This window comes from Cavia porcellus, unplaced genomic scaffold, assembly GCF_034190915.1.
Source record: "Cavia porcellus strain 051 isolate PalLab524CR breed Dunkin Hartley unplaced genomic scaffold, mCavPor4.1 scaffold_1, whole genome shotgun sequence".
NCBI classification, from domain to species: Eukaryota; Metazoa; Chordata; class Mammalia; order Rodentia; family Caviidae; genus Cavia; species Cavia porcellus.
In genome coordinates, this window is record NW_026947484.1 from 221,748,637 (window position 1) to 221,765,740 (window position 17,104).

The window sequence follows — 17,104 nt, forward strand, 5'->3', positions numbered from 1 at the left end:
GGGCATGGGAGGAGGGAAGGAGACCTCCTGAAGGTTGAATTCTTAAAGGCAGTGGTAAATACGGACATTTCTATATATGTGCTTTGGTATTGATTAAGTAAGGATTGCAATCACTCACAGCTAACCTAATTCAGCTTTCTCTCCAACCCCTAAAAATTCTGCTAGAGAAACATATTTATGTTCTCTTCCCATCTAGCATCTAAATTCAATAAATACCAAATTACCAAAAGCTACCTCTCTCAGGAAGTGAAAGATTCACAGACAGATTCTGTGTGTGAAGGAATCAAAGGGTCTTTTTCCTGGCCCATATGGGTCAAGCCTACCGCAGGTCAATACCAATGGCCAGACAGGGTCAAAGATACTCTCTTCTGAGTAGGAAAACCCTAAACTAAATAGGCAACATCTTTGTTATTTCAAATTACGGCAGCCCCCATGTAGCTTTGCCTACATTACCTCCTGACAGCAATGGGCAGGTCGCTGAGTGGCACAGGACTATGACGACAGGCTCTATGATCATTTTTACTGAAATCCCAATCTCTTGCTATTCTGAAACCCAGAAGAGTATGATAGCCTTCTGCAATCTGCTATTTACAACTTTCTCTTCCTGATGAGATGCTGATTCCCATCCTACCTTTTCCCACTACACTACAGGATCTTAAGCAAACCTCCTTTCTGAGTGACCATTAGCAAAGTCCCTGAATATATTCTCTGCTCTGTAAAAGACAGAAGCAGCTAGGTTGAACCCTCCCTCCTCCTCCTCCTGCTGCGGCTGCTGCTGCTGCTGTAGCACCAAAGTACACTCTCCGAGAACAAGAGAAACCACGTACCATTAACACATTCAAAGACATCACAGCACTTTCCGGGTGTCCCATCTCCACGAGAGACTATGCGGGGAGTGGATCCCACCTCACACACGGGGAAACCACATAAGCCAGAGAGACATTCGCATCTGAAACCAAAGAAAAGGGAAGGAAAACCCCATGAATAAAAACAACATAGAAGTTGGGAGACCACAAACAAAGTGGCAACGTAGCAGGTCTCTATGACGCAGCCTTGATTATCTGGTGTCTCTGGGAGAGGGGAGGGAGGTGTCCTAATGGAATTTCCTTTCCAAGTGACTATGGCTTGTCTCCTTCACAGATACGGCTTTAGCTTGAACCATTTTGGCAGACAGATTTCTAAGATGCATTACTTCACTGCTTACTTCATCAGAGTGGAATTGAGCATGACAAACATTTTCGGCTGCCACGGGGCCGGCTTTCAATGTGTATCTCTTGTCGTTCTTCGAGTTAACAATGCTCAAAGGGCCAATGCAGAATGAGCCTCCCACAGTAGTGGCCCCATGTCGCACCTTTGTAATACTGATATGCAAGTGTTCCCCGAGAGTTTTTCAGTGATTACCTGATTAGCTTTTTAGCCTTTTTTTCCCCACACTATCTCTAGGAGCACCCTCATCTTCAGCAACATGTAACTTACAATTTAGTAGAGTGAAACAGAATAAAGACTGAGGGGCTCTTTGTAACTGGAGGGCATAAACTTTAGTAAATGGACTCTGTGGCAGTGGCCTTGGAAGTCTCAACTTTTTGGATCTTCTAGTTAGCATATGTGCATTCACCTCGACGTATATCAATGTGGTATTCAATGGATCGCAGGTTGGCTATGTTGGTTCTTACCCTTAACTCCAACTCTGCTGAGAAGCCTGCTTAAGTGCACAAATCTGGTGAGTATGTGCAGGTAAAAAGAGGAGGAGATAAAGTGCCTTATCTGCTACAGTGAAACAGGAAGCAGGAAGCGAGACGCTTAGGATGGGTGTCAGTGTGCAAGGTGACAGGAGGAAGGAGCACCACACTATGTTCCCAGACTGCCCTGTGGATGGATGGGCCTGTGGGTCAGAAGTAGAGGCACCTCAACAGAGGGAGCTCGCAGGTTGACAGGAATAAAAGTCATTGTAAAGGACATCCTGGCAGGAAGTGCCAATGGTATTCATGTACAGTGAGAGGCAAGATCAGGGAAGGTAATGCTCCCAGCAGGGAAGAACTACCGACACATTTGCTAATGTTTTTCTTTCCTATTTAGATGACTGGTTCACTTTCCTTTGTTTTTTGGATCTTTAATTAGTTTAAATATGCTGTGCTCTTCAAGTACCTCAATAATCAAGACTCAAGAGATTTAATGACACATATCATTAACTGTGACACTAGAAAAAAGTAAGTTAATATTTGCAACAAAGATCAAAGCTACTAGAAAGGCATGAGTGGGTCCCCTATCCTCATCCTGTTCAGGATGCTTACATGTTGTGTGATGCTTGCACTGGGGTGTTAGATAATTAAGGTTTTGCTGCAGTAATATTTCTACCTTTAGTTGAAGTGTCTACCTGTTCAGTGTGAGCTGAGGTAGAGCCCTCAGTTCATTGTCTGTATTTCTGCAGAGTAGTCATCTCCTAAGGCTGAGGAACTGTGAGCCCTCTTTTTGGTGTCTGGTTACCCCATGCTCTTCCCTGCTTATGCACCTAACCACTGTCATTTTACTCACATAGTCTTATCACTGTGATATTTCAGCAATAGTGTGTTATTCCCACTTACTGCTCTGGACATTCTATACAATTTAAACTCTTACAGTTTACAGATGGATGGGTCTAGAGTATTGAGAAAGGCCACACCCTGATCCTAGTATCCAAGGTGGTTACAATGGCAAACATCTTATCAGAGTAATTTTTTCTTATACATTTTCTAGGGTTCAAATTCTTGCCTACTGAGGTGTTGTAGGAAACCATTATGACTTAAATATCAAAGAGCATGCAACCACACACTACGACTTCAGATGTTGTCCCTTAATAATTCAGCAATCTTTCCCCAACATGTATGTGTACTTCTGGGCTAGGTTCTCCTGTGGGATGCTGAAAATTATGCCACACTGACAACCATGACTATGTTTGTCCAACGCTGACTTATTTCCCAACACTGATACACCTTTACTCTCTTCCTAGAGGCTCATACTGTTACATTGCATAAGACCTAAAACTCCATACATTGCCTATTAACCCACCCGGAAAAGTAAAACCTTTCATGCTGAATTGTTACTTCTAATGACGGTATAGTAAAGAGCCAAGGATTTTTGTTAGCTGGCATGCGCCTGGCTCCTATCCATTTGTCTATTTATCCCTCTCCAAGCCCTCCATATTGGTTGGTATATTGTGACTTTTCATAGGCTTCCATGAATCTGAAATTAGCATCCTAATGAAGGAGGATCTTAGGAAGGAACCACAAAAAGTTAAAAATCTGGGCTTATGCCAGTATCTCTTGGACAGCTATCTGGTAAGCTAAAATCTTGAAAACAGACATTTTTGCAGGTTGAAAATGGTCAAATGCAATTCCATACAGCTGAAATTAAACAGGATTTCACACACTCTCTGATTGCCACTAGAAGAAACCAGATTCTTTCCTGGTCAGAAGAGGAGATGCTGAATTACAGAACACCTGAAGCATGCAAACTGTGCCTACCCTCACTGGCTCTTTCTCTTTGTTCTTATGTTTTCCCTCTAATCTTCCCCTTATCCTTTCCCCCAATTCCTTGACAAGAAGCAAACAAGAGAAAGGAGAAATCATGTGGATTAAGGGCAGAAGATATGAGAAAACACGAGACAGCTGCTTAATTAGGCAGGTGTCACCATCTACCCCTCCAAGGCCCACTCTGATCTGTCTGCCCTCATCTAACCCACGTCAGATCCATGATCAATGATTTTAGATACTTTCATTTCCTTTACCAATGTGTCACCCTAGCACCAACACTCGGAAGGGCAAGCACTTGTCTTCAGGTATTTCCCTTATGCTATGGTCACTGCGCTGTCCACGCAAGCCCTCTCTGCTACATTTACACTGCTCGTCCCACTGTCTCTCAAGACCGCTGCTCCAGTCTTCTTCTGCACCTGTCTTCCTAGCTACTCTCCCAGCTCCTTCTCTGAGCCCCAAACCCCACACTTGTGTGCAGCCTCTCACTCTTCTTGGGATAGAGCGCTCATCCGGCCACAAGCTCATTTCTGCAACCATCATGCAGTCATTATAGAAACCTTTATTAATGGAATGCAGCTACAGATGAAGAAAAGGGGTGATACTAATGCAGCAATGAAGATACAGGGGAGAAACAGAACCCCGAGACTCTGTGTGATAAAGGCCCCTCCAGCAGAGCCATGTGCACGACACTGTACAGAGCGCCAAGGGCTTTAGTAGAAACCAAATCCAAGTAGCTTGAGGGGGAATTCATGTACTGTGCATCATCCACCTTTTTACAGGGTGCAATCCGGTCATTTTACATTCACGAGGTTGTGTACCCAACCCTGGTACTTGATTTCGGAACATTTTTATCATCTCAAAGAAAAACCTTCTACCCACCAGCAGCCATGCCCTTCCCTAGGACCACTCATCTATGCTGTCTCTGGGCACTTGCCTTTTCCAGACAGGTCATCTAAAGGGAATTGTATAGTATGAGGTCTAAGGGCTTCCTAACTTCAAACAAGCAATATGCATTTGCAATCTCCTAGAGAGAAATCAAGTCTTTTAAAGTTATCCTCAGTATTAAGAGAATGATCAATCAAGTACCACATTAATAAACGTCTGCATAATGCAATCACAGCTGTAGTCACGTGGGACTTAGTTAAGCTGCCTTTTTGTTTTTCCTGAAGTGGGTAATGAAATCAGCATAGTGGGCATCTGAATAAAAATGCCCACTATGAGTGCAATGATGACCAGCACTCAGCCATCATGTAAGCCCCTAGAGGGCACTCGCCTCCTCAGGAGGCTGACTCCCCTGGCTGGGTCTGCAAATGAAAGGTCGTCAGTGAATACTCAATCGTTCCCTTCATGTCCCCTGCTTCCTGAACTATAGACAGTCCCAGCCAGGCCAGAAGGCCAAAGTCCAGGCTCCTGGGCACAGCTTAGAAGGCGTTCACAAGCTGGCCTCTTCCTTTGAGCTTCTGGGTTCTAATGAGTGCCCTAGGCATCTGTGTTCTTCTAACAAGGGTGATCACCATTCACTGAGTCCACCTATGCCCCTTATCACCCTGTGCCCCAGCTCAGAGGTCCACTCAGCCTCAAACCCCCTCCTTTCCTTTGCCTATGGAGAATCCCCGGTGCCCTGAAGACTAACCCATCCTACATGGCTTTTCTACAAGCAGCAGCAATCAGAGTTTGTTTTTCTCTCTGCTGGTCTTGAATACTACACTCAGGTACCTAACTCTTAAGTGTGTACCTGTGAACTATACTAAATCAGAATTATACTGATTCTCCTGTGCATTCCTCGAGTGAGGGGGAATGGCTTGTCTGTCTTACAAATGAAGAAAATGAGTGGCTGTGATAGCCAAACAAAAATCTGGAACAACTTTTTTCATGGCTATTAAATCAGGCTGGAGTATGCATAGTTTTTATATTGTTTTATTTTTATACATTTTAGACTGACAACTTTAAGCACATGTTTTCCAAAATGAGTATGCAGAAGAAAAGAATTTGTGTTCAGTGCAGATGCTAAGGTAGTATACTTAAGGACGGTTTTTCTGTCAGTCTGGAGAGGAATCACGGAATCTGTCCATGTCACAACCTCTCCAGAAAAATCCTGACCCACTCTCTGAGAACTGTGCATCTAGATGTGCAGGGTCTCAGTCACCATAGTAATGTGCCGTTAAACAAGTATGTTTGGTTTTACTAGTATAAGTATATCCTCGATCATTTACAAAGACTCCTTCCTGTCTACACAACTTTGTTCAGGAGAGACAGCACCTCTGAGTGAGTGAAGGCAAGAACTCCTTATTAATTTATCTCATACTGTCCTCCACCAAAAAGAAGTGTGAGCTCTAACAAGCCACTTAAATTCACACAGGCTTGGCATTCTTAGCTTATCTGTAAAGGGAGGTGGCTGGATTATAGCAAACTTTCTTCGAAGTACTGTGCAAAATCCTTTGGTTCCATGGCTGCGATTCCCATCCCCATCACTACTAGGATCTGGCTCTGGTGGATCGTCTCCTAGTGCCTCTCCTGGCTGGTACCCTGGCACGGGAGCAGGTCAGTTATCCAGCAGTGCCACACTGTCTTCCTCCTCCCCAAGCACTTCAACCTTCAGGCCTGGCTCCACTTGGGGAGTGTGTTCATGGCGATTTGTTATTTTCTAAAGGTATACTAATTACGTATTTATAACTTTTTCCTCCTAAGAAAAAAGATCCGAGACAGTGATGGCAAACCTTTTAGAGACTGAGTGCTAAACTGCAACCCACAACCCACTTATTTACTACAGAGTGCTAACCCTGAAATTAAACCTGAACATTGAGGTTTTAGTTTAGAAAAAAAAGCAGCTTGTACACTTGGCCCACATGCAGACAGAGGAGACTCTGCCTGGAACGTGTCAGAAGAAATCTCTGGATGTGGGTGTTCCTGTATCATCAGGCATGTCTGAGACTCTTCAAGGTTACCGAATGAGAAGAATGCCTTGTTTTACAGAACGACTAGGGAAAACTTTAAAGGACACTAACTGGGAGACGGTCTCTATCCTCCGCCCCCACGGCGCTTCCAGTAAGAACTGGATGGTCTCTGGAGTATGAACTGGGGAGGGAGCCACAGCACTGAGGCTAGTATCATTCTAACACTCTTTTTCTCTTGCCATAAGTTCCTCTTCAGGGAAGAAAATTAGGAAGTAGCAAGCTATCAGGTTCTGATCTTCCCTCAGCTGACACTTATCTGTGCTCATACCCTGGTGGAAAAACAAGTCAGGGAGGCTCTCTGGCAAAGAATACTTCTAACTCTGAACAGACTGGCTTCATTCCACATCTGAATGGAACCCTCTAGCTCTTGAAAAGGGGACACACCATTGTCTACAAATTAAAAACTGCTCCTTACAGGCTGGGGAGTGTCTTCCTTTGAGTAAGGTAATGAAGATAAATGAAGCATTAAAATGCCCAAACACTTGCACCACTACGATTGCACACAAATTAATGAAACAGCATGCTAGGAATGGAAATTACGACACATACAGCATAATTCTGTTCTATAAAAAGTAGCTTCAACTCTAATTATATTTGATGCATTATCTTTTTATTTCTTAAATTTCTTCTCTCCAGGTATGTGTAAATTAGCGGGGGGAACTGCAAACAAAACCTCCAAAACAAATAGGTTTCTCACCAGCAGGTCCAGCTACCTTTACAGAAAATAACACCTCTCCCTCTGGAAGTTCCAGAGGCTCACACCTACCAACTGCGCTTCCTACCAAACGTGCTCCAGCCCTCCTCTGCCCTTCCTCCTCTTCTCAAACTAAACCTGGCATGATCTCTCTGCATTTCCACTGCCCAAGCAGGGAAGCACGCGGGCCGGGCCGGCTAAGGCAAGCACAGAGGACCACACACCTCGGTCCCGCAGGCAGCTCTCCTTGTAGAGGGAGCTGTTTCCTGCAAACACAAACTCCATTCTCCACCACTTTCCTTTCAGATTAAAATCACTCAGCTGTCCGTGTTTTGTTTCCATGTTTTCCTCTAAGAGTGGGAACTGTCATGCAGAGAAGATACAAACCGAGGACAATTAGGTAACACACTCCACTTCCCAGTATTAGTAATAACGACGAGGTCCACTGGATGCTTCCATGGAGCACTCATTACGGATTTTTCCTTCTAGCCCTCTCAGGGGACACACAATTAAGTTACCCTCCTCAAGGTTGGCATGATGCTCAGGGAATTTAAGGTGCCAAGTTGAAAGAAAAGTAGCATACACTGTAGGTAAATACAAGTTTTATTCCACATGGTTCCTACCTCCAAGAATTCTAAAATTTTATTTTAGACCAGGATGCTAAAGTCAGTAGATGTGAGGAGAAGGAAACCGTGCTTCCTGTAAATGAACACCTTGATGTGCACGCTGAGGACGACAGCTGCAGCAGTTCTGAAGGGACTCACACCTGGCAGTCGGAAGTGGAGGGCCAGAATCACAGCTGGAAACAATCCAGACTCCTGCTAAAATCACTGGGGCTGGGATCTGGCAGGCATCCTGGACCACTCAGTCTCGCTCAACAGAGCTGAGGATCCCAGAATGGGAGGGCTCGCGGCCTCACTTCCACAGGTCTGTAAAGATACTGTTTGCTCTGCTGGCATCAGGATGGAAGGGACAGAGGCACACAGGACCAATGTGGACACGTAAGAAAGAAGGGAAATTGCATATCACACTCTGAAAGGAGGGCTGCAGCTTGGGTGTGAGGAAAAGTTTAAGATAGCAATGTACAGTGTTCCCAATTCAGAGACTGGAACCTCCAACTATATTAGAAATGGCTGCTCTGGAACACAGAATCAGCTGGTGTATGAACACGTAATGATTTTGTAAGTCTGCTGAGAGTACATGCATCAGGCAGCAGGCTGGGTGGAGGCTGTGGATACACAGGAGGGTGCTGGCGTCACTTGAGGGAGTTGTTCAGAAAAGTGTTTGACTTTTAATCACAGACAATGTAACGCAGACTATCCAATCCCCTACACTGAGCACACAAGCAACGAACACCAGTGCCACCTGAACTAACGTTCCACTTGAAAACCAGAGTGCAACTCCACAGCTGGGGCTGCTGATGCTCCTTCAAGCCACTACTGCAGCAGATGATGTTAAGCCTGCATCACTTGAATCCACAGGGCTGTCAATTCTCAGCCTCTCACCCTTGTCATCAGGGCAAAGTAAGGACTGCACTGTCTCTCTTCCTCTAGGGAATGCACACCCCTGCACGTGGCTCCACTCCTGAGGCCGCTTCCTCCTGCTCTGACCTCCTTTCCAGCTGTGCCTCTGCGCTCCCCATCTTTCCTTTGTAGCCAAACCCATCATCTCAAAAGTCTCCACTCAAATCTGCTAACACCAGCTCTGCTTTGCAGCCATCTCCAGTGAGATGTGATCCCCCATACTCACTCACTCTCGCTCACCTGTGATGGAAGGAAGGCCAGTGTCCCCAGTGTGACCACTGACTGCTCCCACTTGGAGGCTTTCTTCTCTTACACAACACTCCTCCTTCTTCTGTAGCCTTGACTCCTACCCAACATCTCAGGAAGCACAGACCTGGAGGGTGTACTTTGACATCAGTCTCAGATGGGAGTTCTGACCACTTAGGGGCTATGAGATCTTGAGACCTTGAACACATTATATAATCTCACTAGGTCTCAAATGAACCACATGTAAAATGGGGATGGTTAAAATACTCACATGTCACAGGACTGCCATATGCCTCCAGTACTGTCCATGCTGCTACCACACTGACCCCTCACCCTCATGAGACGTCTGCTGCCAGATCTTCCCTTCTCCTGTCCAGCCTGGGCCCCACTCTGCTACCATCTCTTTAACAACAGAGCCTCAGATTCATGGCGCTTCATCTGAACCCACCATCTTCCCAGTACCACTACAGTTCTCTTTCCTCTCCTATATCGTTCTCAACAGCAACCCTGTCGTTTAAAACAGAACTAGCAAACCTGAAAGTGTAGGAGTCCAACAGGAATCCTAAAAAGGGTAGGGGGAATTATCAAGAGAGTTTGTGACCTCTGAGGGTGTCACTAGTCACTTTAAGTAGAAACACAAATGCAACATTGCTATGCCTTTCACCTGGTTCAAGAGAAGTCAGATTTTTGTACAAAGCACACTCTTTTTGAAATGTTGGTAATCAGTGTAAGATGGCCAAAGAAGGTCATCTTAAAGCCTCCATGTTTCAGCGTCAAATTGAGCCCCAAAGCTGCCGATTTCCTGTGCACTGAGGGCTGTCTGGGAAGAGAATGCTTCTGGCAGGAGCCCTGCACACCTTCAGTGTTAAAGCTCCTTCTCGTGCCCCACACATGTCCATCCACCGCCATGAGCCACTTCTTCCATGATGCATCCTCTAACCGGAGGCACAAAGATCAATGCTGTGCATGTGTGGGTACGAGCGGGTAAGGCGGGGAGTTGACAGAGTGAGACCAGGGGAGGGTGCTCCAGATGGAGAAAGAACCTGTTCAATTTACAAGAGCAAGAAAAAACACAGTGTATTGAGTCGATAGTTCAGCCCAGCAGAGCACACTGGGTTGGGATGAGGGTTAGGAGATCCTAACGAAGGACTGGCAGAAGGTACAGCCACACAGGGAGGCCTGGGTCTAAGGACTCTGGTACCATTCTTTCCTTACAAACACCTGGAAAGTAACAAAACACTATAAACAGTGTGGCAATGGCAGTGGTTATAGGGGAAAAAAATCCAGCACTGTCATGAATTCCATTTTTCTTGAACCTTTAAGATGGGATTGGTGCTAATGTTTGAAATTAGAGGACACACTAAAAAAGTTAAGAAAAAAACCAAACCAATGACTGCAATAGCCGGGAATGCCCTTTTCTCTTTCTCCATCTGGTGAACTCTGCCTCATTCCTAAAGATTCAGCTCAAAAGTCAACTCTGACAGTTTTCCAAATAGAAATTGGTTCCTCCCTGTGAGCTTTCTGTTATTTCGCACACTGCTACTTCCAAAGGATGAACACTGGGAATTACAGTGACTTACAATGCTTGCCTTCCCTTAGGCTTTATGCTTCCAGACACCACGACTGTGTTCTACTTGGCCAGATAGCCCAATACCTGGCACTTGACAAATAAGTGAAATAATTTCTTTTTAACACATGAAATATTTATTCCCTGAAAAAACCAACGCTGTGGGGGGTTTGAAGCTAAGACTATCACAAATCATGTATCTAATATAGACAAATTTATTACTTACTTGTGCTATACACTGCGAAACATATAATGTAGGGCCTTGCACTCAAGAGTACGGTCTACAGAAGCACCTTTTTAAAAATTTATGGCTTCACTTTCCAGTTTTATTTACCCAAAGTCAAATGAAAAATTCCAGAAATAATCATACATTTTAAATAACTTTTACTGAAGTCTACACAATTGTAGTACAGTATACAATTGTTCTATTGCTACTCTTATCATGCTTAATTTATAAATTATAGTTGATCATAGTTATGTGTGGGTAGGAGAAATATAGCACGTATAGGGCTTGTACTATGTACAGTTTCAGGCACTAGTGAGGATCTTGGAAAATGCCTATTGAGAATAAGGAGGACTGACTGCAGCATCACAGGAAGTGTCATTAAGACTTCTCAAAAGCACCTCACTGATCCATGGAAATCAAAACACCTCTATGATTACAAGTCATGATATGTAACTTGATTTTCGAATACCAACAAAGTCAGCAAAAGGTCACATATAACATATTTGTCTATCTTTACGAGGTATCCTAATAAGCAACCGAGAAAGTCCAAGAAAAAACAGCTATTTCCATCTGCAAGGTTCCCGGTAAGCAGTTAAATCTCTGTGGGGCAGACATAACCCTTCACTTCTGCAAACTGTGTCCACTACAATGAGAGGAATGCTATTACTTTCCCAAAGGTAACTAGAGGGTAAAAAATATTCCATGAAATTTCAGGTTGCTTTCGGCTTTTTCCAGAGACAAGCTGTTAACATTGTAGATTTGCTCAAAGCGCTTAGAACCACTTCACAAAGCCTTTTTACAGAACTGTCGAGCATGCTTTGGTTTCTAAATCATGGCAATACTTCAGCAAATGAGGATGGTCATGTTTAAGGTGAGTTGTCAACTCACTGGCTTGAGATTTGGCTGGGGGACTACTGAAGCGCACTTGTGAGTGTATTTAAGTGGGTCATGGAGATAGATGTGTGCCTTGGGTGTGCATCTGTCCCTCACCTCTTCCTGACTGTTCCCTGCCCTGGCCCTGCCCAGCTTCCCTGTGCCCATGAACTAAGACCTTACACCATGATGTTTCTGCCTTGGAGTCAGCAGATCGTGGGATAGGCTGGATGTTCTGAAACTGTTAACCAAATTAAACCTTTCTTCCTTTAAGGTTTGGCTGTCAGATACTGTGTCCCAGCAACTGTAAAGCTAAGGTAGGATAAATGTCCAAAGCCTTCGTACTATCCATGCTTCATACTACCCATTCTGCTTTCAAACTTCACTGAAGGTCTCAAGGAATTCAGTTCAGAGAGTCTTTCAGTTTGAGTCAGAGGGTCATATGCAATCTCTGCTAAGGATCGTGACAATTCAGATCAAACTGTAAGTCACTGAGTGACAGCTTTGCTTTTTTGTTTTTAGAACTAAAAGACAAGACTAGTGTTCAGTCAGATGCATGAGGGGAACACACAAGGGCGATCCCCTAGCATGGAAAGCATAGGGTGCACACATCTGAAGCATATTATTGACAAATCACTCTACTGGGAAGATAGTTCATATGCTATGGGCAAGGGCTTTACTTCTAAAAAAGCATATTTTCTTTAAGCTGGGGACAGATCCAATAATAACATGGAATTCCTACAATTATTTTGTTTTAAAAACATCAGAGTTTAATAAGATTCTGGCTTTTTTAGTCATGAGTTGACTGCTCTTTTGGGCCAAGAATTACTGTGACAGAGGGCAACAGAATAGATGTTCTTTTCTTAGTTGAGAAAGAGGAGCTTCAAACAGACTTCCAAATTTTTCCTACATGTGTTTGAAAACAAGAGCATGCTACCATGATAGCATGTCAAGAGTCAGGAATGTTTTAAATCTATGTTATACTAATACATATTTTACAAATTACGTATTTCATTTATCCCCAGAAAGTAGCTGGAGAAATTATCCAAATTAAGGTGAACCAAAAAACTGAACTAAAGTACAGAAATCTGTCTACTAACAGACCAATCTAAAAAACAAAAACAAAAACAATCACCAAAACTACTACATAATGTCATCTTCTTTGAGACAGAAGCTTGGAACAGATGGACAAGATAATTAATTACCAGGCTCTTAATTTGATAAGGTCCTTTTGAAACTGCATATTCAGGGACAATTTGCACTGATTAGCTTGAGTAGGCCCAATATAAGCAGCTTAATGACCTAGCAAAATGTTAAAAGCATTTGGGTCTGTGAAATATGACTTGATGATCTGAAGAACTTACCATTGTCCTATACAGAAAAGTGAAGTGATCCCTGAGCTCTGAGAATTGACAGTCCCAAGCCACCTTGCTAGGCTTCTGGCTTTGTTAGGTTTGTCTGTTGGTTGATGTGCTTTGTGCTGACAGTCGCCAACACCCTCATCCCCTCATATCCTTCTAAAGGTTTCTAAAGAAAGAGCAAAACTGTGGCCTGAGGCTTGAGGAATCCTGAGAAGCTCACCCAACATTGTAACACCGAATGACTCTGATACTGGTACCAGAGCCTGCTGCTCTGATGTGGACAGGTATTACTGAGCAAAGGAATAAGAAAACCCACTAAGTTCTCAGCAGAAAAGGAATCAGAGTATCATTTAATTCAAGATTTGAAACTGCATACAAACAGAGTAATGAGAACTGTGATGACTATTCTTTATGTGCACAATACACTTTTTGAAGTTCCTGATTTTTGAGCTCAGATGTAAAGCAGGCGTATTAGGTTTTTCTTAAATTTGGTTTCATTATTTGGTAAAAAGCAAGCCTATTAGCTATTTTTCCTTAAAGGCACATTATACGCATCTTTCACATTAGCTTCCAAAGGTCTAGCGCTGGTGAAATCTGCACAGCGCTGAGATCAGTCATTACCTTACAGCACTGTACCCATCACCAGACTCGACACCAGGCACAGTGCTGTCTTCTCTGAGCTCCTCAACCAATATTTAAGTGTTTTTTAAACATATTCCAGCATTTTCAAATTTATACTTTGTTTTCATTCACATGGCTAGATTAACTTTGATTTAATTCAAGGGCTTCTGAAAGGAAAGGGCAAATGTGCCAAAGATTCCATTCAGCTGGCCTCATCCAGAATGAGTCAGTTTCAGGCTGTGAGTTCTGGAACTCCAGAAAGCTCCTTTTCCAAATACCGACGTTTATTCACAAGAAATGGTGTGCTATCAATTTGCCAAGATTCTGTTATCAGAATGCAACACAGCACCACAAAACGGATTTTCCTGAGTACAAGAAAACCAGGATTGAGGAACAGGGAACTAAGCGTCCCAGATTTTTAAATGGAAGCAGCTGAGGGTGAATGTCTAGATGTCACAGTGACAGAAAAGACATTTCATGACCTCCACTCTGGTCACGGGCTGCATACACGATGGGGACATCATCCTCCCTCTCCTCTCACTTCCCTTCCAGGAGTGACAGTGCTTTGAGTTGCTATGATGTGGGAGCAGACCGTCTTCTGAGGTCATTGCCTTATAGAAGAGAAAGAAAACTGAGGCCCAATCTAAAAAGAAGGAACTCAATTTAGATCTTTTAAGCAAGACATAGACATGCTGCAACCCTAAAATTAGGAACACAGAGCCTAAAATTCTTCTGTAACATTTCATGGATGTGTCACAGAAAAAGGCAACAGGAATATGGAGACACGGAATAAAGAAAGGGATGTGATCATCCTGCTTTGATCCCACTTCCCCTGGACTTTCTCCCTCTCCTTTCACTATGCAAACCATGTATCACACCCAGTATCAAAACTTTTCTTCTTTCTTTCTCAAGAGTTCTCTAACACCAGCAGCCTGAGTTTCTCCCTCTCTAAAGGGTTTAGGAAAGTCAATGAATGGAGCAGTAGAAATAACTTTTGAGATCATCTAATCCTGCATCCTCCTTCTCCAAGTAAGAAAACAGACCCAGACAACATGAAAGGCTTGCCCTACGTTAATGCAGAAGTGGATTCCAGCACACTTCACGTCCACTATGTACAATGCAGAGGGGAGCAATGAAAAGAGGAGTATTTTTTAGCTCTCAAATGGTTTCCAGTGATATCAAACCTTTTAGAGCTTTCAATGGTACTAACGGTCTGCTGGGGCATGCGTGCCACAGGTCTGCCATCACTGGTTTCGGCAGATACACATCTGCTTACAAACAGAGTAACAAAGGAAGTACAGGCACAGAATGTCAGGTTCTCTGAGTTGGGGGCTAGGAAGAAGCTGGTGGAGACTGCTCAGGCTCTAGGGGACAGTGCAGCCCAATGGTTTGCTCTGTGCCTTTGCTCACCAGGCAGAGCCTGGTATTCCAATTCCACACCCTTCCTCTATGAAACAGAAAGGCACCTACAAACAGCCTCGGGACTGAGCTGTCATTCAGGTTCATCAGCATTTCCTCTGGGGCTGTGCTTAGAATTTCAAGGGCTCAATACAGTCTACTACATTTTCTGGTGAAAACAGAAAGTCTTATTTCAGACAACATGTCAGCTGAACTATAATCTGAACTTTTTAATTACTTTGGGGCTAGGGAAAACTGTAGAACAAAAATAGGAGTTTGGGAAAACATCTCAGAAAACAAGAGGCACGAGTGGTCTAGATACAGGATCGAGAAGAGATTGAGAACAGACAGGAGCCAGGAGGGAGCCTGAAAACCCAGTTTTCTACAGCATGCACAGCTCAGAAGAAATCCTATTTTAAGTTTTTGAACATCATAAACATTTATTTCTGTGTCAAAATAACTGGCTTGGATTTTTCAATAACTTTTAAGAAAGGCGTATTTATATTCAGACACTGATAATGTTATGGAACAAAATGTTAGGGGCAAAGTGCACTAAAATAAATTTAGAATGACTGACTGTCAATAATATATTAAGTTCACTTGGGGCTGGGGATTTAGCTCAGTGGCATAAGCACCTGCCTTGCAAGCAGGCAGTCGTGAGTTCGATCCCCGGTACCGATAAAAAGGAAAAAGACAAAAAAAAAAAAAAAAAAAAAAAGTTCACTTGTAAAAAAACACAATTATGTAAAAATATTTTATAAAACTCATTCTGCTTCTGGTGAAAATAAGGCAGTTACTGTCTACCCTGTAAAGGCTACACCTGAAAGACTGGTAAAAATGAGAGCAGCAAAGTGAACCCTAAAATTAGGCACACACGTACTAAAACAGAGACAAACACCTGTGACCTAAGGCTGCTTCTTGACAAACAGCCCAGCTGGACTGCAGTTTGGGCTGGGTGACACAAGAGAGCCGGACTCACATAACACAGCCTAGCAGATCTATCCTGGCCACATCCGGATTATTTCTAACAAGAACAGTTGTGACAGCAGAGAACGGCTGTGTGACACTCCCCAAGTTTTGTTTTTGTTTTAAAAAGTTAACTTGGTATCGTCAGGCAGTTCTCCTGGCATCCCCACACCAAACTCTATGGGGAGAGAAAACCCAGTATAACTAGGTAGTCACAACATGCCTATCCTGAGGACGGAGGGCAAAAGAAACAGCCAGTTAAATGATGCTGAAAGCATCACAAGTCTGCTCCTGGGCAAACTGCCAACGGGCAACTGTGGAGGGAAGCTGGCAGGTGCCAAGGACCCTGAGTGCCAGGGCCAGAAGGACACCAGTCCTTGGAAAAGGGCCACATATCTACAGTTCTCCATAACCTTCTGCGGTCAGAAAGTAACATCTAAAGGGAATGTACTTGGGTTAAATGTATATTATGGAGGAATAAAAGTGGCCACACATTCTTTGCAGATCCCCTCCCAGCAAGGGACGGGATCTTTTCTTCCACAGCTTCGCTGTGACTGAGTTTTGAGCAACAGTGCAACCATGCAAGGATCCAGTTTTGGTCCCTAAAAGCTCTGCTACTCCTCTCTCACTTCTGTCAGCCTAAAAAGCAGCCCAGGAGGAAAGATCCCATGGGGAGTCTTCTAGCCATCTCTGCTGAGTTCCCAGCCACGGGAGTGACATCCAGTCCATCGTGAACTGCCGGCTGACCAGGAACTGTCCGGTCCACCAGAGAACCATGGGAAATAAAAATCGTTTGCTATTTTTAACAACATAGTACTTTTGAGGGTGTCTGTGATATCGCAATGAATACCTGAGACGGGCATTGTTTTGTTAATTTGTATTATGCTGGTATAAATAAATGTATCAGTGAGATATCTCACTGAGTTATTTCCTAGTTTTAACACTATTATAAAACACTATTATAACTCTATTATAAAAATCAGTGCAATAAAGAACACAAAAAACATTTCTGACTTTAAGCAAGTAACTCATTTTTCTAAATTCCATTTTCATACGTGCATATTCCTCGTAGAGTTAAAGTGGTGATAAAATAAGAATAAAAGTGAAAATACAGCCAAGTTTGTGGCTCATGGCTATAATCCCAGCATTCTGGGAAGCTGAGATAG

General features: G+C 43.5%; 1 protein-coding gene across 5 annotated transcripts in view; it reads right to left on the reverse strand.

The window, feature by feature from the left end:
• Nucleotides 1-17,104, reverse strand: part of Crim1 (cysteine rich transmembrane BMP regulator 1) — a 180,639-nt gene that overhangs the window by 76,428 nt on the left and 87,107 nt on the right. For 4 of the 5 annotated variants that reach the window (XM_063229824.1, XM_063229829.1, XM_063229831.1 and 1 more), the window contains exon 5: nucleotides 828-949. The exons of the other annotated variant lie outside the window; for it this stretch is intronic. In XM_063229824.1, coding sequence (XP_063085894.1) covers nucleotides 828-949 — 122 coding nt within the window. The remainder of the gene's footprint in view (nucleotides 1-827; nucleotides 950-17,104) is intronic. 5 annotated transcript variants of the gene reach the window in all.